This window comes from Tasmannia lanceolata, unplaced genomic scaffold, assembly GCF_043159265.1.
Source record: "Tasmannia lanceolata isolate RefF3 unplaced genomic scaffold, GAP_Taslan_0.1 ptg000020l, whole genome shotgun sequence".
Taxonomy (NCBI): domain Eukaryota; kingdom Viridiplantae; phylum Streptophyta; class Magnoliopsida; order Canellales; family Winteraceae; genus Tasmannia; species Tasmannia lanceolata.
The window spans coordinates 22,793,660-22,815,667 of record NW_027518697.1 but is presented as its reverse complement, the minus strand read 5'-3'; the positions used below and the strand labels follow the sequence as shown (position 1 = coordinate 22,815,667).

Here is a 22,008-nt window from a genome sequence, read left to right as displayed (position 1 = left end):
GGATGCTTTAAGAGAGAGAGAGACCCACACCTAGGGGTGCGTGGGCCCGCCGGTCTCAACATGAACCTGACGAGTTTAATCCAATTATGGTTCGGGTTGGGTTTGCCTTCCCTTGGGTAGCTAGGTTGAGTAGGGTAAGGAGTGGGAATAGCCAACCCGGTTTACTTCTAAGTTGGGTTAGGGTTGGCTTTCCCAACCTGATTTAATTCTGGTTTAAGTTGGGGTTGAGGCCCCCAACCCAACCTAAACATAATTACGTCCTCCTAACCCAATATCTTTTTCTTTTCTTTTCTTTATTGTTTTTTTTTTTTTCTCTTTTTCGCCCTGGACCAACATAAACCCAACCCGACCCAATTTGAAAAGTCAGTAGGTGGGTTGAGGTAGGGTTGAGAGATTTAAATGAGGGTTGTTTTAGGGTTGGCCCTCCTCGACCTGAGGTTTGGGTTGGGTCGACTTATGGTGTAGGTATTGCTACCCTGAGTTGGGTTAGGGTTGGTCTCAATCCCACCAACCCGGCCGAGTGGCACCCCTACCCACAAACCAGACTCGTTCAACTGCATCATTACAACTCCAACCCCACACATCCTTATATGATTACAATATGCCAGAGTAGTTGAGAAAGATTGGAAAAAATTATGATGGGATTAGTACGAAAGAGGGATTTGAATTTGGTTTTAGGTGTCTAGGTTTTGTTTGGTTTGATTTAGTTGAGAGAGAGAGAGAGAGAGAGAGAGAGAGGTGGGGCATCAGTCATCACATCATATGAAAATAAATAAAGATTAAAGATAGTGCAAGTAATATATTTGCCCTTTTTTTTTACTTGGAACAGCTCCTGTGGTGTATTGTATATTTGTATTTATGAATTATGACTACTATTTAACACTAGAGGGGGTTGCCCAAGTAAAAAGGCCAAATATATCATTTCCCTTTAAAGATACCTTCCTCACATTTGTCATTGATATCCATAAAATTAGGAAACACACCACCATGTTATAGTACATGGTTGCTAAGGAGAATGAAAAAGTAGAGAAGAAAATGCATAGTAGCATAGCACTAGGCTACTCATGTTTGCACTACCATGTTTTGATAACGACACAAAAGCCATGTTTTGGCAACCATGAATATTTTTTCCATGGAATATTAGTGGCTAAGTGAGGAGATGATGCTGAATGTCTGAAAAAGTAAGGAAAACAAAAACCCTATTTCTTCTCGCTCTCTCTTCACTGGTGCACTCTCATTTCTCTTGTTTTCCCACCCCCCTTTTGCCTCTCCCACCACTTGATAAACCAAATATTCCAAGGAAAAACTTCCATGGCTGCCAAACAATGCCAAACTCATCTTGTCTTTTCCATTTCAATAGGCTGTTTAGGGCATTGTGGGAATTGAAATAGCTTCTCACAGCTGATTAAACAATAAAAGATAACGTGAGTATGTCTCATTATCAAAACATGGTAGCGGGAGTCTAAGTAACTCTCTTATAATAAATAGATAGAAAGAGGATATGGGTGGAAATATCAACATACAGTAGTACTCTCACTCTTTGCCTTTTTTTGAAAAAGCTGTTTCTTATGAATGAACCAACCACCATCCTTGATAACCACACGCTAAGGACCCACAACAGAAAAAGGTGGAAAAAAACTAAAAAAGCCTCCCTAAAATCAAACTAAAAAAAGCCTCCCTAAAATCCGTTACACAATATTTTAAGACTAATAGACTATGACAAATCAGCAACCCCTAAATATACACCCGAACCAAACCGGGCCTAAATGTCCCATTTTTCTTTCTAGACTTCAAAATGTTGGACCGGCCTTAAACCGGGGTCCGGTTCAACAACCTCCTTGTTCCGGCGAATGTCGAGCACTTTCCGATGACTGTTAGAATGAACGTCGGACATAAAAGTAGGACTACCGGCGGGACGATATTCCGGCAAGAGCCGACCGGACTTATAACGGACCCCACAAGCATTGCATAGGGTTTTCGGTCCAAGTGGGCCCGTTCTCCATTGTGGGGTCTTTTGAACTAGGCAATGGGTACACCTACGTTGGGTTTGGGTTTGGATTTGGGTTTGGGTTTGAGTTTGAGCATTTAAATTCAGTGGTCTAGCTTTTTTCTTTTCCTTGTTTGGTTTGGACTTTTTTGGTGGGTTTCCAAGAAAGTAGAAAGGGTCAGGGTTTTGGCCGGTATTTGTGAAGATAAGACAAGAGGGCGATGAGGACGAGGATGAAGAGGGAGAGGATTCGTGGACTGCGGGATCACTGAATGACCAGACTCGCCCACCTGTTCTTGAACGTTTGCTTCTTAACTTGGTGCAGTTCATGGTTTCGTTGTGGCTCGAGTTCTTTTGGTTAATGTTTTGGTTTGGATTGTCTTTGTGGTATGGGAGAGAGGGGAATTCTGTGAAAGAATCGTCTACAAAATGAGACAACCATTCAAGGTCTGCTAAATCATCTGTCTGTAAAAAGAACACACAATTTCAAAATTGTCAAGAACCCAGATAAGGAATTCAAACATCTAAAGAAACCCAGATAAGAAGGGCCTAAAAAAATAAAAACCCTAAGTTTAAAATTTTCAAGAACCCAGACAGGAAAAACACACACACACAAAAATCCAAAAATTCAAAAATTTCAAGAACAAAGAAAAAAAAACAAAAACCTAAATATTCAAAAATTTCAAGACACCCAAAAATTTAAAAATCTAAAGAAACCCATATAGAAAAACGCAAAAAAAAAAAAAAAAAAACCCAAAAATTTCGAGAAACCCAGATAAGAGAAACGCAAAAAAAAAAAAAAAAAAAAAAAAAAACCAAAAACCAAAAACCAAATATTCAAATATTTCTACAAACCGGGATAAGAAAAACAGAAAAACCAAAAAATAAAAATAAAAAATAACAGGAAAATTTCAAGAAACCCATATAAGAAAAACCCAACAATTAAAATATCCCAATAAACCCAGATAAGAAAAACCCAACAATTAAAAAATCCCAATAAACAAAGATAAGAAAACCCCAAAAATTCAAAACAAAGAAAAAACAGACGAGAAAAATGCAATTTTTGAGTAGAAAAATCGCTTACCGGAATGCCAAGTTCAGACCCAAATTCCTCTTTGACAGAAACACTAGAGTTAGAGTTTTCCTCCACAGTTTCTCTCAGAGACCCACAAAAACCCTTTTCTTCTTCTTCTTCTTCCTTTTCTTCTCCTCTAATAAACCCTTTAACATCTTCATTAGAAAAATCAAGAAGCTCATCAACAAATAACTCATCCCCCTCACCATTCCCACAAACCCAACTCTCATCACCCAAAAGAGGCTGAGCCGGTTTCACAACCGCCATTTCCGGTCTCAAAAAACTGCTCTTCAGTGCTGCTAATTCCATTTCTTTAACTTGAAAGGAAGAAGAAAAGAGGGGTTTTGAAGAGGAAAGAAAAGGGTGGAAATGGAAAACAGTGGGGAGAGTTTGGTAGGACATTGAATGAAGGCTGGGAAGCGTAAAACAAGTGCCCGTTAATAATTAAAGAGCGGGTTTAATCAAATAAAAAAACCGCTGATTTTCAACCCCCCCTTTTTTTACTATCGTCACCCCTCGGACTGGTCCGAGTCTGTGGTTGATAGGCCGGCCTGGCCGCCAGCTCAGACCGGGTCTGCAGTCTAAAGGGTTTGGAAAAGAAGGATGATAAATTCGCACCACGGAAGGATAATGCACCACTTGAAACGTCAAAAAAGCGATCAAGTTTGCTACATATCCTCCTTTACGGGTGTGTGAATTATCTTGTAGGGGGTGCGGATTTATCAATGCCCTTTGAAAAAACTAACACAACTGATTAACCCACGAAACCGCCACCCTTACGTTTTCAAATTTTGCCTCTTTCTCCATTCTTAGCCTCCAGTTTTGTCTAAATTAACGAAATGGCTACACGTTTCCGTGGTTGGCGCTCGCCCGCATAGGAAAATGCTACGAAGACACTCCACTGTCAGATTGTCCAAAACAGCCATCTTAATTTTGCCATGTGTACAAGCACGTGCAGCCCCAAAAAAACAGTGGGGTCCAGAATTTTTGGGTGATCCAACCTTGGATCACCCAAAAAATAGATGACATGGTATAAAACCCTCCACGGATGGAGAAGATTTTCTGGGCACACCTTATCTACACCAGGGCCCGACAAATGAATGGTTTGATCACCCAACACAATGTAGGGCCCACTGTATTTTTGGGCTGTGCACTGCCTTCCACCATATAAATTCTCATAATTATCATTTTTATGAAAGATATTGATTATTTTTATCATTAAAAAATAGAAATTTTGATAGATAATTTATTAATGCCCCGCAACGTAAATAGTTTGTGCTCCCAAAATTATTTCCATAGGATGGACGCAACCCTATGATCTATAGAGGTTTCATAATATGCAGTTTCTCTTCACTTCGGAGAGCTATATAGGATCATCATGTGGAAATGAGTGTTTGGGGGCACAACCTATTTACGATGTGGCGCATTAAGTAATGGGCGTAGTGGTGGATTGATTTGAGGCAGCAAAAACAAGCAGCAGCAGATGGCTTGTTGTAGAGATACCAGCAGGAGGCTCTCTCATAGAAGGTCAAAAGGGCAACAGGTGGCTCTAGTGGACGTTCTCTAAAAAGCAACAATCGGCAACCAAATTTTATTCCAATAATCATCAAAACGTTTTACAATGATGCCTATTTATAGGCTTTTGAAAAGACCCTAATCCTAATCATATGTTAAGTAATTTCCTACTCTAAAGAAACTTCCCAAAACAATAAAACTCCTAACTTCAATCAAATTCCTAATAATCCTCTAACTAAATCTATATAAAAGTGAAACTATTAACTAATTCATTTTCTTGGACGTCACATTTAAAGAAAATTGCTAAAATTACTTAAAGCATTGCTAAAATTACTTAAAACAAATCTTAAATAAAATCAAACTAAAATAGGACTCTCTTGAAGATTAGTAATCAACGTGGACCGTTGATTTGGGCACCGCATAATATCTTCTAATTAGAGGGATTCTGATGGTCCGATCAAGTTTCTAATGATCTTGATCGTTGATCTTCTTGAGTTCGCAAGATGCACCTGCATCAGACCCCCTTTCTTGAAAAGAACTCGACCACGAGTTCAGATTAAAGGATATGTTAGCACTCTTTGCTTTAACTTGGAATTGGAGGCCTTTCCAACATATTAGATACTTCCACCTGGTGGCACGTGCAGGCAAACAATGGAATTTGATTTGAGTGGAAAGCTTGCCCTCGCTATGTTCATCTAACCTTGTTTGCGAAGGAAGAAAGTAGCTCTTGGCTTTGTCGGAATCAAGGGCTTTGAACTCGGTTTCAATCAATTCTTCATCAGCATCCTTATTGATTTTGTCTTCTTCCTCTAAGGAATCCTCAAGGAGCGGTGCTTCTGGCATCTGTGAATCTTCAGGGATAGATGGAGATTGTGCCTTGCTCAAACTATGTTCACCAACACGCTGGTCTAATCTATCAACTATCGCCTTGACTTGCTCAGTAAGGGTGTCGATCTGAGTCTGAAACTTTTCATCGCGAACCCGCTGTTCTTCATCTCGAGCCCATTGTCCTTCTTCCATATCACTTATAATTTTAAACATCTTGGCGATTATATCCGCTCGTGATAAAGACATGGTGACCACTAATATTTTTCTGACCCAAGATTACAAAGGAGATGGAATCCTTTGTTCCCTAAGCTTTAATACCAAATAACGCAGGGGCGTAGTGGTGGATTGAATTGAGGCGGCAAAAACAAGCAGCAGATGGCTTGTTGTAGAGATAGCAGCAGGTGGCTCTCTCATAGACGGTCAAAAGAGCAACAGGTGGCTCTAGTGGACGTTCTGTAAAAAGCAACAATAGGCAACCAAATTTTATTCTAATAATCATCAAAACGTTTTACAATGATGCCTATTTATAGGCTTTTGAAAAGACCCTAATTCTAATCATACGTTAATTAATTTCCTACTCTAAAGAAACTTCCCAAAACAATAAAACTCCTAACCTCATTCAAATTCCTAATAATCCTCTAACTAAATCTATATAAAAGTGAAACTATTAACTAATTCATTTTCTTGGATGTCACATCTAAAGAAAATTGCTAAAATTACTTAAAGCATTGCTAAAATTACTTAAAGCAAATCTTAAATAAAATCAAACTAAAATAAGACTCTCTTGAAGATTAGTAATCAACGTGGACCGTTGATTTAGGCACCACATAATATCTTCTGATTAGAGGGATTCTGACGGTCCAATCAAGTTTCTAATGATCTTGACCGTTGATCTTCTTGAGTGCGCAAGATGCACCTGCATCACCCATCAAATGGACAGTTTGGATCATCCTATGGTGTGGGCCGTACAGTTAGGACTGTCAATCGGGCCGAGCTTGGGCGGGCCTGAGGTGCTCAAGCTCAGCCCATGTCTATACAACGGGCTTCGGGCCGAGTTCGGGCCTGACAAAATCAGAAAATTTGCTTGCCCAAACTCCACAACGGGCTTCGGGCCGAGTTTTGGCTTGCCCATCACCTCATTTTTTCTGCACCAGAAAAGACTATAAGGCAAGCATAGAAAAGCCAATTTTATAGAAAGCCATTAAACTTGCTGGCTTTTGCATGTGAGAAAAGCCACACCGATTGATTTTTTGCCAGATTTTGTCTTATTTATTTAAAAAATCTGAGGTTGAAATATAGCCTATAGGATATGATGATTCAAACCGTTCATATGGAGTGGGCTGAAGAGGGGCCCAATTTGTATACTTCAACGGTTTGGATCATCATATTAAATGGGCTAAAGAGGGGCAAAATAAAGAAATAAAAAAAACCTATTTAATGTCGAACTATAACTTATAAGATATTAATGTTTAAGTGACCTATTTAATTAATATCTACTGATTTTTAAGGGCATAAAAAATCTTGAAAAATTATATAGTAAATATATTATCGGGCCCGAGCCTATAACGGGCTGGATGACCTTTGATCAAGCTCAGCCCAAATTAGAGTTCGGGCTTCAACTTTTGACCAAGCTTGGTTTGGCTTGTTCTCATTTTAATTATGGGAGGGCTTTTAGCGGGCTTCGAGCTTGCCCATCCCGATTGATAGTCCTAAGTACGGTTCATTTTGAAAAACATGCTTGGAGCCTACCTTACTCAAAGCTTTCAACAAACTAATTGTTGGGCCGACCAACGGTTCTGTGTTGGAGAGAGAGGCCGGTTGGAGTAGTATTGTAGCGGTTGTGGACTCGGGGATATCACTGCCCTTCTCTAATTGGCACTTATTTTCTCTCAATATTAATCTAAGGGGAGAGAGAGATAGTTTAATCAAACAAGATGAGAGAGAAAGAGAGAGAGAGAGAGTTTTATCAAACAAGGGTTATCTTGGCTGATAGATTCCAAATTTGGATTTATCGGAATTGTCCACAACAGAACTATCAAAACCTTGACAAGATGATTAGCTATAATTCCGACTACGCCAACAGTCATTTCTAATCATCAACTTTTGGATCCCATGTGGAGACCACTGATCTTCTTCAGCCGTGTCTCAAGGAGGCACAATTGAATATGGAAAACACTTCAAAAAATGGAACCTCGTTTAAAACAATTCAAGTTATCTTCCTTGTATTCTTGCGCATGTGTAGTGAAAGACAGGCCCGTCTTTTTCTTCAAAAAGGATTTCCGTTTTGCTAGCAGACCTCATTGAATATGGTTATCATAAGAAATTTTCTTACGATAAATCTTTTCTTGGTAGAAACCTAGACAAGGCTTTATAACTCAAGGGACTAAAGATCTAAGGAAAATGAATTTTACGTGGTTTGACTCACACATTTTTCGCGGAAAAATATTTTCAATATAAGAAATTTTCTGATTTTGGGGGATAAATTTCAACTCCATAAGACTTTGGAAATTTTTATTTTCTACAGATCAAATACCATGTCAATGATGTCGATCAATATGGAGTGCCACATTATCATATCTTGACAACATGCCTGTGGAGTGGGGCCCACTTCATAAGACGATCCAACCCTTTCATTTTCTGGACCAAAACGTTGATGGGCTGTACCTAAAAATCATCTCCATAGGATGACCCTAACCCTCCCATCTGTAAAGGGAGGGTTAGGATCATGGATGTTGCCGGAAATGGAGGGTTAGGATCGTCCAATGGAGATGACATTTGGGTCTAGCCGATGTAGTATATACGTTGTCTTTCAACAGATGAACAGTTTGGATCATACTATGAAGTGGGCTCACTATACTTTTTTGAAAGATATGTAGATGTCCTTGCCAACACCATGTAAAAAACTCTGAGATCTAAGATGGATGATTTGGGCCAGCCTTTGTCGGAATGGAACCAAAAAGAAATGACTCATATGTGTATGCCTGCATTAGTTTTTGAAAGTAAGCATAGGGATACTTAAAATGTATGATTACTTCCTCTGAAATCGGGATTCTTTTGGAAGGGAAATGATTTTTCCATGCCCTTGCTCAGTATGTCCACCACATTTTGTTTCCATTTTCAGGATAAACAAAAGGGATGAAGTGAAGGAAAGGGGGTGGAGATATCCATTATCCTGTTTTTGAAAAAATAGGGGTTATTTGAGTCTTTTTTATTTCTAAAATGAGGGTTCATTTGAGAGACTAATTACCCTAACCCGTTTGGTTGGCTGGAAACCGGTGGATAGAAAAACCTTTTCCAAACCGGATAGAAAAACCTTTTCCAAATTTTCACCACTTGCTGGGTTTTTTTTTTTTTCCTAGGATTTATGTGAGAGAATATTTAGTGGTCACATCAGCTTTTTCTTGCTAACATCAGCAAAATCTTGTCTTGAAAATGGTGGTCTCTCTTTCTCTCTCTTCCCTCTCTCTCCACTCATCATAATATCTTTCCCTAATTAATGCTTGTCTCCTCTTTTGTCTCCTACCTTTACCCACATAAATCCCAGGAAAAGAAAAAAACCCGGCAAAGAGTTTTCCAAGATGTCAAGGTATGTCTAAAGTTTTCTATCTTAAAACCTCGGACGCGGCTTGGAAAGAAATATCAAACAACATTCGCACATGTGGGGTTTATTGACTTGTTACATTTGATGTCGGCTCCCCTATCTTTTGACCATTATGCTTTCTATGTGGGTTCCATTGTTTTTTGACAATTATGCCCTCTATGTTGTCCCATTAGCATGTACCTCATTACCACACATGTGGGTCCCATTAGTTTAACTCATTAATAGGCACATTATATTTTCGACCATTGGGCCCTATATGTAGGCCCCACTAGTATATAACTAATTAGTACTCACCATACATTTGAGTCTCATTGCTAGTACCATTAGTTTTTGGATGTTTTTTTGGTAGGTAAGCTGGGATTGAACCTCCAACCTCCAGAACCATTGAGCTAGAGGCTCAATCCCTAGTTTTTGAATGTTGGTCCTCTAACTTAGCTTACTAGAATGTCATTGACTAATATACATGTAAGGTTCATTATATTCTGACATTAGTCCCTCTATTGGCCCCACTAATATGTAACTCATTAGCATATATATGGGCACAGTTAACCATAGTACATCATTGAATATAATTAAATGAAATTTTAATTTTAATTTTTCAAGTAACAACCATCCAAAGAGGAGAAATACTTTTTTTGTGGGAAAAAGCTCTCCATTTCTTACTTACTGAACAAAACGAATCAAATAAATTTTCAAGGAAAGTAACAGTAAAGATCATGATTTCCAAGGAAAGCCCTTTCTATGTGAAAAAGACCTTTCCTTCCAACCAAATAGACCCTAAATAAAAGATTTTATCTTATAAAGTTGTTCGACAAGTGGTGGATAACTTATATCTTGGAATAAGTCGTATCTAATATAGCATATCCTACAATCAAATAGCCCAATATAAAATTGCAGAGGGCGAGCCTTGGCGCAACGGTAAGGTTGCTTCATTGTGGGGTAGTCACGGGTTCTAGTCACGGAAACAGCCTCTCTGCAGAATAAGGGTCAGGCTAAGTACATCTAGCCCTCCCGGACCCCGCAATGGCGGGAGCCTCGTGCACTTGGCCACTTGTAGTTTTCCTCGGGTAAAATCTACACAATCATTGATAATTTAGAGGGTTTATGTGGCCATGTGTCAAAGAAAACATTCTCATTGGTCTTGTATTTGAATATTTGGTGATACTATTGTTGATCTGATGGACCATCACTTGTAGTTGTACCCAAGTGAGTCTAGGTGTTGTACGAAGGGTAAAGTATGGGCTAAGAAATAATCACCATTCAACGGTCGAATTTGTAAAAAATTTAGTGCCAACTCACAAGAAACACGTTAATACGTACGCCCAATACAAGCACACTTCACACGAAGACACAACATAACACACATACCCCAAGTCACTGTAAATAATACAAACAAAGTCAGTTTCACACTATGAGCGGTGATAGATCAATGTCCTTCAAGAAACTAACAAAGAAGATAATTTACATGTCACACAAGGATGTTAGTCGAAATCTAATAGTTATAGGGCACCCAATACAACTGGGAGCAAGTCCAATGTACAGTAATCCTATAAAAATCAACTTTCCAAAAAGGAAAGACAAGTTGATATAGAAAAAGAAAAGAATCGGTATGTAAAGTCTAGGCCTTAGGAAACTAGAGATCCCAGGACTGGTTGAGTGGCCATTCTAATCAGAACCGGAACAATGCTAATTCTTGGTCTCGCTAACTGTAGTAATAAGGGATTTTATTGGGAAAATTTTTAAAGAAATTTGAATCAGGATAAAGCATGATACTTGATGTCTGATTAAATTAAATTCTATAAATTAGAGACTTATGAGTGAAATTTTCTTTTTATTAGGTAGAATAGAAAGATTGACCAGTATACTAGTCAGATGATGTTAACACTAATCGACTGACTACTTACACACAGAATTTTGATGGCTGCTTCTATAATTAACATTGGACGTGAACGTTAGCTTCAATATTTGGGGCCCACAAACCTAATCAAGGAAGGAGAGTTTGTCATTTGGAGGAAAAGTATAGACGCATCCAACGCTCTCAATCAATTTTCTTTCTAAAGTCTTCTACATCGAATAAAGAAAGGAGATAATAAATTCACACCCCCCTAAGGATAATTCACACCCCTTTAAAGGAGCATACTATGTGGGAGACTTTAACGTTTTTTAACGTCCAAGCGCTGCTAATTATCCTACAGGGGTACGACTTTATCTTCTTCTTCTTTCTTTTTTTTTTGGTATCATAGGGTATCCCCACCCCACTTCGTGGGGCGGACTAGTCCCTAGGGATGCATGCAGGCACCCGGTAGACCTCGCGCATCGGTTGAACAAGGGGGGATTCGAACGCTCGTCGCTGGGGAGCAAACCCATGACTTTACGCCAAAGAGCCACACCCTCCCGGGTTTTTTTTATTTTAAATAGGTTGCCCGGCGAGGGCTACCTGTTGGTACGACTTTATCTTTGCCCTAAAGAAAGCGTGATTTGAAGAGATGAGTGCTATTATCAGAACGAGGGACCCGTGGATTTGTTATTGCCGGCTTGATTTGTTTTTTCTTGTTGACAAGAGGGTGCAAGATGCCGCCGGGGGTGCGGGGGGAGCCAGGTGGCACGTACACGTGTCGTTTGACTATTGGATAAGAGCTGAAGGCCATGCAACAAGCAAAGCGGGTGTGATTTCAAATTTCAAAACCTGGGGAACAATCTCTTTTTTTTATCCTGTCCGCAAATGACGAAAATACCCTTTAAGTTTCAAGGGTACGGAATATGATAGTATTATACTGCTCAAAATTTCAAATATTTTGTTTGGTGCTTAGTACTGTTTGGTCTCAAGTAAATACCTAGTAGAATAGTGGCGTAAGTAGTCAATAGGGAAGAGACAAGTGTTAAATAGGGAGATTTTATAGGGGTGTAAGCCCATATAGTCCCTTATTTTTCAAAAAGTACTGTATGTACCAAACAATAGGATGATCCAAGCAACAACGTAAATAGATAGTGCCCAAAAAAATCATTTCTATAGGATGATCCCAACCCTCGGATCTATAGTGGAACTGCATATTATGGAAACTTCTATAGATCGGAGGGCTAGGATCATCCTAGGGAAATGATTTTTGGGAACTACTTATTTACGTTGTGTTCTATCACATAGACGGTTTGGATCATCATATGATGTGGTCTGTACAGTACATTTTAAAAAATACAGGACTATAAGGGCTTACAGCATATAAAAACTCTAGTATTTAGTTGTCAACCTTCTAATGAAAAACCATTTTTTTCTAGTTTTTGGCTGATTTTAGTAGGAGGAGACAAGGGTGACACATTGAGAATGACTATGCACATAGGTCACAGATCAATGGTGATGAATAGGATCTGATACGGGCACATGTGCATGCAATCGAGAGACCGTTGATCTTGTTGAACATCTTGAGGGGCCCACGTAATCTGGGTCTTACAGGGAACGGAAGATCGAGAACTACAAAAATCTACATTTTAGCTTTGTCAGGAAAACCCTAAAAACGCTTAATTACGTAGGCTTTGCACAAGCAAGGCCTAGAGAGTGTTTATTAGGAATGATCCGAATAACCACATCTATGTAGCTTTTTTTATATGATACAACGATATATATGAATGGATAGAAGTACAACCGGGGGCCTACTTGTGTAATAATCCAAACCTTGTATCTGTTAGGGCTTACTAAGGATGTGTTGATTGCCTATTGAATTTAAGATCACTTTTTATGCTTAGCACATGAATTTCAGTATTTTTCAAAAATTACTATGGGGCCAACATCTAAAGATGATCCTAACCGTTAATTTGTTGGGCCACAACATAAATACGATGTACCCCGTAAATCATCTCCATAGGATGATCAGATCATCCTGTGGATTTACGGGGTACAACCTATTTACATTGTGGCCCAAAATGAATGGTTTGGACCATCCTATAAAGTGCACCCAACTACTTTTTGAAAAATAATGGACCTCTCTCTCTCTCTCTCTCTCTCTCTCTCTCTCTCTCTCTCTCTCTCTCTCAATGACCAAAGCAATCAAGATCATAGTTAACAAAACATGATTCGGCGAAAAAACAGGACGGAAAAATTCGAGTTTAATATGGTATGGTTAAAAACAGAGGATTCTAGACTGAAGGGAGCCCTTGTAAAAAAGAGGTGAAAGGGCTCTCCTATTGGCTACACATCACCATCATGCATTAATAACGGCTGACAATTCAAATATGATGGTGATGTGCAGCCAATGGGGGAGCCCTTTCACCTCTTTTTTGCAAGGGCTCCCTTCAGTTTTGACTTCCTCTAAAAAACATTGTAAAAAGAATGGAACAGAAGAAAATGCATTTAAATTTTTTTATTCACCAAATATAGTTGGGGTAAAGTTGGAAATTTGACGAAAAAAATGCATTTAATACATTTTAAATGTTTTCCTCAAAGTTTATTACTGTAAAAGTTTTAAACAGAGTATCAAATGGCAAACCGATAAAACACATTTTTTTCAAAAAAATTATTGTTTAAAATGGCGTTTTGCTAACTATGATCAAGACAACATCATTCTCCATAATAACATGCCATCGTCTTTTTTAGTTTGATTGTTTCCCTATGCTTATATTTTTCCATTCTTACTAAGAGTTTCTAATCAAAGAAACTGTTCTAATTCTTACCAATATTTTATAATTTAAGAAACTCTTTGTATTAGGCAATATATGAATAAATTTGAGATGAGGAGACCATAAGCTGGTCTACATTCTTATGGAACCAGAGCAATAAATTTGAGAGTCTTCTTCTCTTCTTTTCGTACACGGCAAACTCTGTAGTAACATCAACACTACTCGAGCCTTCAACATCAAGCTCTTCAATGAGTTTGTAAGAAATGGCTCTCAAGGAACTTGGTATTCTGTAAGAAATGACTGCGAGAGCAAACTCTTGATTTCACAGATATACACTCCTGCACTTGCACGCATCAACTACTTGGAGAGACTTTTTCATCTTTTGCATTCCCAATATGATTTATCGTTTAATTATATTCATTATTAGACCAAAGGCAAAGATCAAGCCCCCTTGCTTTCATCAATCATAACATGCCCAACTAAGATAACTGCCCTCTCATACTAGGTAAGATATTTGTCAACCACCTGATGTGTCACATCCACTAAGTTTAGTCATCAAGTGATATGTTAGACTCATCCACTACCAAAGTCCCCAAAGACCATGCCATGTATTAAATAATAGCACTCATTTGAAATTTTATTTTTATAGAAATCAATGCATGTAGGTTTGTGTAATATGTGCAAGGTTTTGAATTTCGACCAAAATCCAAAATTTCATAACAAAATTTCGGGTCTCGGTAGAGGACGAAACCGAAATTTGGTATACCCAAAACGGTATAAAATTTCGATCGAAATTTCGTTTCCCCCAAAATTTCACCCAAAAAAAAAAGAGTTTTTCAGCAAAAAAAATACTTTCCCGAAATTATCGTAATTTTAGTCAAAATTTTCTATGGAATTCCGACCTAAAATTTCAGTTTCGATGAGGACCGAAATCACCCCCGAAACTGAAATTTAAAACCTTGAATATGTGTCTATGGTTTGTCACGTGAGGATCTTCATCAATGTCCACAAGCATATCATCACATAACTCAAATCAAGGGTTGATGGCTACATGATTCAACATTTTTCACTCGAAATCACCTCTCAATCCCATGAATGCATGCCAAATAAAGACATAATTTCCAACAGGTTTTATCAGTCGGTCGACGATCAATTCTTGGGGGTAGATTTCCAACTGATTATCTCCTTCTTTTACTTGCATATATATATATATATATATATATATATATATATATATATATATATATATATAGACACACACACACACACACATACTCAAACACAGTTACCGGATTCGCCATCCGCCCTCCGACCCGCGATCCGGAGTCGCACGATCCCAAACGTGGTTCACTAACGACCTGGATTGCCAAAAATGACGACCCGCGGGAGAGAAAGAGAGAGAGATGCATATAGGCTAAGTGAGAGATGGAAAGAGAGCTACAAATTTTATATATTTTTGGCTAGATTGGAACTAGAGCTTTCTTTTTGAAAAAAATATGTAGGGCATACATGAGGTTTTTTTATTTTGTTTTTTAAATGGATGTAGTACGGACTATGGAAGGATATTCATATATTTCAACAGGAACTTTCTTTTTGAAAAAATATGTATGACATAAATGAGGTTTTTATATTTTGTGTATTAAATGTATGTAGTGTGTACTATGGAATGATATTGATGTAAAAATATATGAAATTATATATATATATATATATATATATATAGGGGGCATGGTTTCTGAGCTAGAGATCAAGCTGAGCTAGAGCTTATAATACACCATCTCCCATAGTAGTTTGACTCATCCAACCCATTCATTTTATACCACCTCACATAGATAGGGTGTTCCTAACAAACCAGCTCCAGACCATAATCCTAACCATCCAATCTATAGCATCATAATTTCTAGCCATCCATTTTAAACCTCCACAAATCATAACCCATAATCCTAACCATAACCATAACCATAATCCTAACTATAACCTATAGAATGAATGGGTTGGATGACTCAAACAATAATGGGAGATGTGGTTTGTGAGCTCTAGCTCAGGCTGAATTCGAGCTCAGAAACCATTTCTCTGTGTGTGTGTGTGTGAGAGAGAAAAGGGTTCCTACACACTTGTGTAGATAAGTTATCTACACACTAGCTTAAAATACAGTGGGGCCCACATTGTTTGGGTGATCCAAACGTTTCATTTGAAAGGCCCTCACATAGATAGGGTGTCCACGAAAAATCAGATCCATAGGATCATCCTAACCATTCGAACTGTGGAGACAAAAAATGGACTAATTTGTGAAGGCTAATACACTTCCATTTTACCTCCACAAATCGTAGGGTTGGGATGATCCTATCCTATGGATCTGATTTTTCGTGGACACCCTATCTATATGAGGTCCTTTCAAATGAATGGTTTGGATCACCCAAACAATGTGGGCCCCCACTATATTTTAAGCTAGTGTGCAAATAACTAGTTTAAAATACAATGGAGGCCCACATTGTTTGGGTGATCCAAACCATTCATTTGATTGGCCCTCACATAGATAAGGTGTCCAGAAAAAATCAGCTCCATAGGATCGTCCTAACCCTTCGAACCGTGGAGACAAAAAATGGACAAATTTGTGAAGGTTTATACACGTCCATTTTACCTCCACAAATCGTAGGGTTGGGATGATCCTATGGAGCTGATTTTTTATGGACACCCTATCTATGTGAGGGCCAATCAAATGAATGGTTTGGATCACCAAAACAATATGCCCTCCACTGTATTTTAAGCTTGTGTGTAGATAACTTATCTACACGTGTAGAAACCGTTCTCTAGATAACTTATCTACACGTGAAGAAACCGTTCTCTCTCTCTCTCTCTCTCTCTCTCTCTCTCTCTCTCTCTCTATATATATATATATATATATATATATATATATATATATATATATATATAGAGAGAGAGAGAGAGAGAGAGCGAGAGGAAACTGTTGGTGCGCTTAAGTTCACCAAACTTATGGTGAGCTTAAGCACCCAATCACATGGGGGCCCACTTTGTTAGGATGATCCAAAGCATTCATTTTAAAGTCCCTTACATAGATAGGGGGTGTACCAAAATCAGCTCCATAGGATCATCCTAACCCCTCCATTTGTGGAGGACAAAAATGGACAGACACAAATCTGCCCATTTTTGAAAAATGAATGGTTTGGACCATCAAATAAAGTGCACCCAACTACTTTTTGAAAAATAATGGACCTCTCTCTCTCTCTCTCTCTCTCTCTCTCTCTCTCTCTCTCTTAATGACCAAAGCAATCAAGATCATAGTTTCCAAAACATGATTCGGCGAAAAAACAGGACGGAAAATTCGAGTTTAATATGGTATGGTTAAAAAACAGAGGAATTCTAGACTGAAGGGAGCCCTTGCAAAAAAAAGAGGTGAAAGGGCTCTCCTATTTGCTGCACATCACCATCATGCATTAATAACGGCTGAAAAGTCAAACATGATGGTGATGTGTAGCCAATGGGGGAGCCCTTTCACCTCTTTTTTGCGAGGGCTCCCTTCAGTTTAGACTTCCTCTAAAAAACATTGTTAAAAGAATGGTACAGAAGAAAATGCATTTAAATTTTGTTATTCACCAAATATAGTTGGGGTAAAGTTGGAAATTTGACGAAAAAAATGCATTTAATACATTTTAAATGTTTTCCTCAAAGTTTATTACTGTAAAAGTTTTAAACAGAGTATCAAATGGCAAACCGATAAAACACATTTTTTTTCAAAAAAAATTATTGTTTAAAATGGCGTTTTGCCAACTATGATCAAGACAACATCATTCTCCATAATAACATGCCATCGTCTTTTTTAGTTTGATTGTTTCCCTATGCTTATATTTTTCCATTCTTACTAAGAGTTTCTAATCAAAGAAACTGTTCTAATTCTTACCAATATTTTATAATTTAAGAAACTCTTTGTATTAGGCAATATATGAATAAATTTGAGATGAGGAGACCATAAGCTGGTCTACATTCTTATGGAACCAGAGCAATAAATTTGAGTCTTCTTCTCTTGTTTTCGTACACGGCAAACTCTCTAGTTACATCAACACTACTCGGGCCTTCAACATCAAGCTCTTCAATGAGTTTGTAAGAAATGGCTCTCAAGGAACTTGGTATTCTGTAAGAAATGACTGCGCGGGCAAACTCTTGATTTCACAGATATACACTCCTGGTGGCACTGCACTTGCACACATCAACTACTTGGAGAGACTTTTTCATCTTTTGCATTCCCAATTTGATTTATCGTTTAATTATATTCATTATTATATCAAAGGCAAATTTCAAGCCCCCTTGCTTTCACCAATCATAACATGCCCAGCTAAGATAACTGCCCTCTCATACTAGGTAAGATATTTGTCAACCACCTGATGTGTCACATCCACTAAGTTTAGTCATCAAGTGATATGTTAGACTCATCCTCTACCAAAGTCCCCAAAGAACATGCCATGTATTAAATAATAACACTCATTTGAAATTTTATTTTTATAGAAATCAATGCATGTAGGTTTGTGCAATATGTGCAAGGTTTTGAATTTCGACCAAAATCCGAAATTTCAGAACAAAATTTCGGGTTTCGGTAGAGGATGAAACCGAAATTTGGTATACCCAAAACCATATAAAATTTCGATCAAAATTTCACCCAAAAAAAGAGTTTTTCGGCAAAAAAAATACTTTCCCGAAATTATCGTAATTTTAGTCAAAATTTTCTATGGAATAAAATATTGTTTTATTTGATTTCGTGGATTTCACCCGAAATTTTGGAATTCCGGCCTAAAATTTCAGTTTCGATGAGGACTGAAATCACCCCCGAAACCGAAATTTAAAACCTTGAATATGTGTCTGGTTTGTCACGTGAGGATCTTCATCAATGTCCACAAGCAATACATCACAGAACTCAAATCAAGGGTTGATGGCTACATGATTCAACATTTTCCACTCGAAATCACCTCTCAATCCCATGAATGCATGCCAAATAAAGACATAATTTCCAACAGGTTTTATCAGTCGGTCGACGATCAATTCTTGGGGGTCGATTTCCAACTGATTATCTCCTTCTTTTACTTGCATCTATATATATAGACACATACTCAAACACAGTTACCAGATTCGCCATCCGGAGTTGCACGATCCCAAACGTGGTTCACTAGCGACCTGGATCGCCAAAAATGACGACCCGCGGGAGAGAAAGAGAGAGATGCATATAGGCTAAGTGAGAGATGGAAAGAGAGCTACAAATTTTATATATTTTGGGCTAGATTGGAACTAGAGCTTTCTTTTTGAAAAAAATATGTAGGGCATACATGAGGTTTTTTTATTTTGTTTTTTAAATGGATGTAGTACGGACTATGGAAGGATATTCATATATTCCAACGGGAACTTTCTTTTTGAAAAAATATGTATGACATAAATGAGGTTTTTATATTTTGTGTATTAAATGTATGTAGTGTGTACTATGGAATAATATTGATGTAAATATATATGAAAAAAAAAAAATATATATATATATATATATATATATATATATATGAGGAAAAGGATTGTACGCTCGAGTGTACCTAACCTTAGGTACGCTCGAGTGCCAAATCACATGGGTCTCACATTTTTTTTGGTCATCTAAACCATTCATTTGCAAGGCCCCATCATAGATAGGGTGTGTACCAAAAATCAGCACCATTGAATCATCCTAACCCCTCCAAAACTGGAGTGCAAAATGGGCAGATTTGTGGACAAACAGTGTCTGTCCATTTTGACCTCCACAAATGGATGGATTAGGATGATCCTATGGAGCTGATTTTTGGTACACACCCTATCTATGATGGGGCCTTGCAAATGAATGGTTTAGATGACCAAAAAAAATGTGGGACCCATGTGATTTGGCACTCGAGCGTACCTAAGGTTAGGTACACTCGAGCGTACAATCATTTTCCTATATATATATAGGGGGGCCTGATTTCTGAGCTAGAGCTTAGAATACACCATCTCCCATAGTAGTTTGACTCATCCAACCCATTCATTTTATACTACCTCACATAGATAGGGTGTTCCTAACAAACCAGCTCCATACCATAATCCTAACCATCCAATCTATAGCATCGTAATTTCTAGCCATCCATTTTAAACCTCCACAAATCATAACCCATAATCCTAACCATAACCATAATCCTAACTATAACCTATAGAATGAATGGGTTGGATGACTCAAACAATAATGGGAGATGTGGTTTGTGAGCTCTAGCTCAGGCTGAATTCGAGCTCAGAAACCATTTCTCTATGTGTGTGTGTGTATATATATATATATATATATATATATATATATATATATATGAGAAAACGGTTCCTACACATATGTGTAAATAAATTATCTACACACTAGCTTAAAATACAGTGGGGCCCACATTATTTGGGTGATCCAAACCATTCATTTTTAAGGCCCTCACATAGATAGGGTGTCCACAAAAAATCAGATCCATAGGATCATCCTAACCATTCAAACTATGGAGGCAAAAAATGGACTAATTTGTGAAGGTTTATACACGTCCATTTTACCTCCACAAATCGTAGGGTTGGGATGATCCTATGGATCTGATTTTTTGTGGACACCCTATCTATGTGAGGACCATTCAAATGAATTGTTTGGATCACTCAAACAATGTGGGCCCCCACTGTATTTTAAGCTAGTGTGTAGGTAACTTACCTACACAAGTGTGTAGGAAATGTTCTCTCTCTCTCTCTCTCTCTCTCTCTCTCTCTATATATATATATATATATATATATATATATATATATATATATATATATATATATATATAGAGAGAGAGAGAGAGAGGAAAAGGAGTGTGCGGTCGAGGGCACCAAACTCATGTGGGCCCACTTTGTTAGGATGATCCAAAGCATTCATTTGAAATGCCCTTACATAGATGGGGTATGTACAAAAAATGAGCTCCGTAAGATCATCCTAACCCATCTAAAACTGGAGGGCAAAATGGACAGACACCGTTTGCCACAAATCTGCCCATTTTTTCCCTCCACTTTTGGAGGTGTTAGGATGATCCAATGGACCTGATTTTTTGTACACACCCTCTCTATGATGGGACCTTGCAAATGAATGGTTTTGATCAGCACAAAAAATTTGGGACCCATGTGGTTGGGCCCTCGACCGCACCTAAACTTAGTTGCAGTCGACCGCTCAATCTTATTCCTCATATATATATATATATATATATATATATATATATATGGAAAAGGTTTCTGAGCTCGAGCTCAGAAACCACATCTCCCATTGTTCTTTGAGTCATCCAACCCATTAGTTCTATAGGTTATAGTTAGGATTATGGTTATTGTTATGGTTAGGATTATGGGTTAGTGTTAGGGTTATGATTTGTGGATGTTTAAAATGGATGACTTGAAATTATGGTCCTATAGATCGGGTGGTTAGAATTATGGTATGGAGCTGGTTTGTTAGGAACACCCTATCTATGTGAGGTAGTATAAAATGAATGGGTTTGATGAGTCAAACTACTATGGGAGATGGTCTATTATAAGCTCTAGCTCAGGAACCACGCCCTATATAGGGCTGCACATTTAACCGCCTAAACCGATAAACCGAACCGAACTGGGCCTTTCGGTTCGGTTTTTAGTGGCATTGGTTCGGTCATGGTTTCGGTTTTCCATAAACCGTTTGGATAAGTTCGGTAACTGTTTCGGTTTTCCATAAACTGTTTGGATCGGTTCGGTCACGGTTTAGGAAAAATTTCAACCAGAAAAATCGAACCGAACCGATGGTATTTTTGCCATTTTTTTATTTTTTGTTATATATATATATATATATATATATATATATATATATATATATATGAGAGAAGTGTAGCTACACATACGTGTAGCTAACTTAGCTACACCGACGCCTTAAAATACAATGGGCCCCACATTGTTTCGGTGATGCAAACCATTCATTTGATGGACCCTCACATAGATAGGGTGTGCCCAAAAAATCAGCTCCGTAGGATCATCCCAACCCTACGATTTGTGGAGGCAAAAATGGACGTGTAAAAGCCTTCACAAATCTGTCCATTTTTGCCTCCACAGTTTGAAGGGTTGGGATCATCCGATGGAGCTGATTTTTTGGGCACACCCTATCAATGTGAGGGCCTATCAAATGAATGGTTTGGATCACCCAAATAATGTGGGCCCACTGTATTTTAAGCCGTCGGTGTAGCTAAGTTAGCTACACGTATGTGTAGCTTCACTTAACTCTATATATATATATATATATATATATATATATATATATATATATCATTTTTTTTTACTTGGCACACCCAAATCTAATGTATTTAACTGGAAAGAGAAGAGACCGACCAA

The 22,008-nt window shown here is 38.0% G+C and overlaps 1 protein-coding gene across 1 annotated transcript; it reads right to left on the bottom strand.

Annotated features, from left to right (window-relative positions):
* Positions 1-921: 921 nt before the first annotated feature.
* On the bottom strand, positions 922-3,506 carry LOC143854303 (GATA transcription factor 4-like). Its single transcript, XM_077364186.1, has 2 exons — positions 3,072-3,506; positions 922-2,452 (listed from the first exon to the last, which is right to left on the bottom strand). The coding sequence occupies exons 1-2, from the start codon at positions 3,462-3,464 to the stop codon at positions 1,784-1,786; spliced, it is 1,062 nt and encodes a 353-aa protein (XP_077220301.1). The 5' UTR covers positions 3,465-3,506; the 3' UTR covers positions 922-1,783.
* Positions 3,507-22,008: the final 18,502 nt, after the last annotated feature.

Bases quoted from the DNA above. Each gene is read 5' to 3' on its own strand.
- LOC143854303 (XM_077364186.1), bottom strand. From the start codon at position 3,464: ATGTCCTACCAAACTCTCCCCACTGTTTTCCATTTCCACCCTTTTCTT. The intron at 2,453-3,071 runs GTAAGCGATTTT...TTCTTTTTACAG, and splicing joins GGTCTGAACTTGGCATTCCG to ACAGATGATTTAGCAGACCT.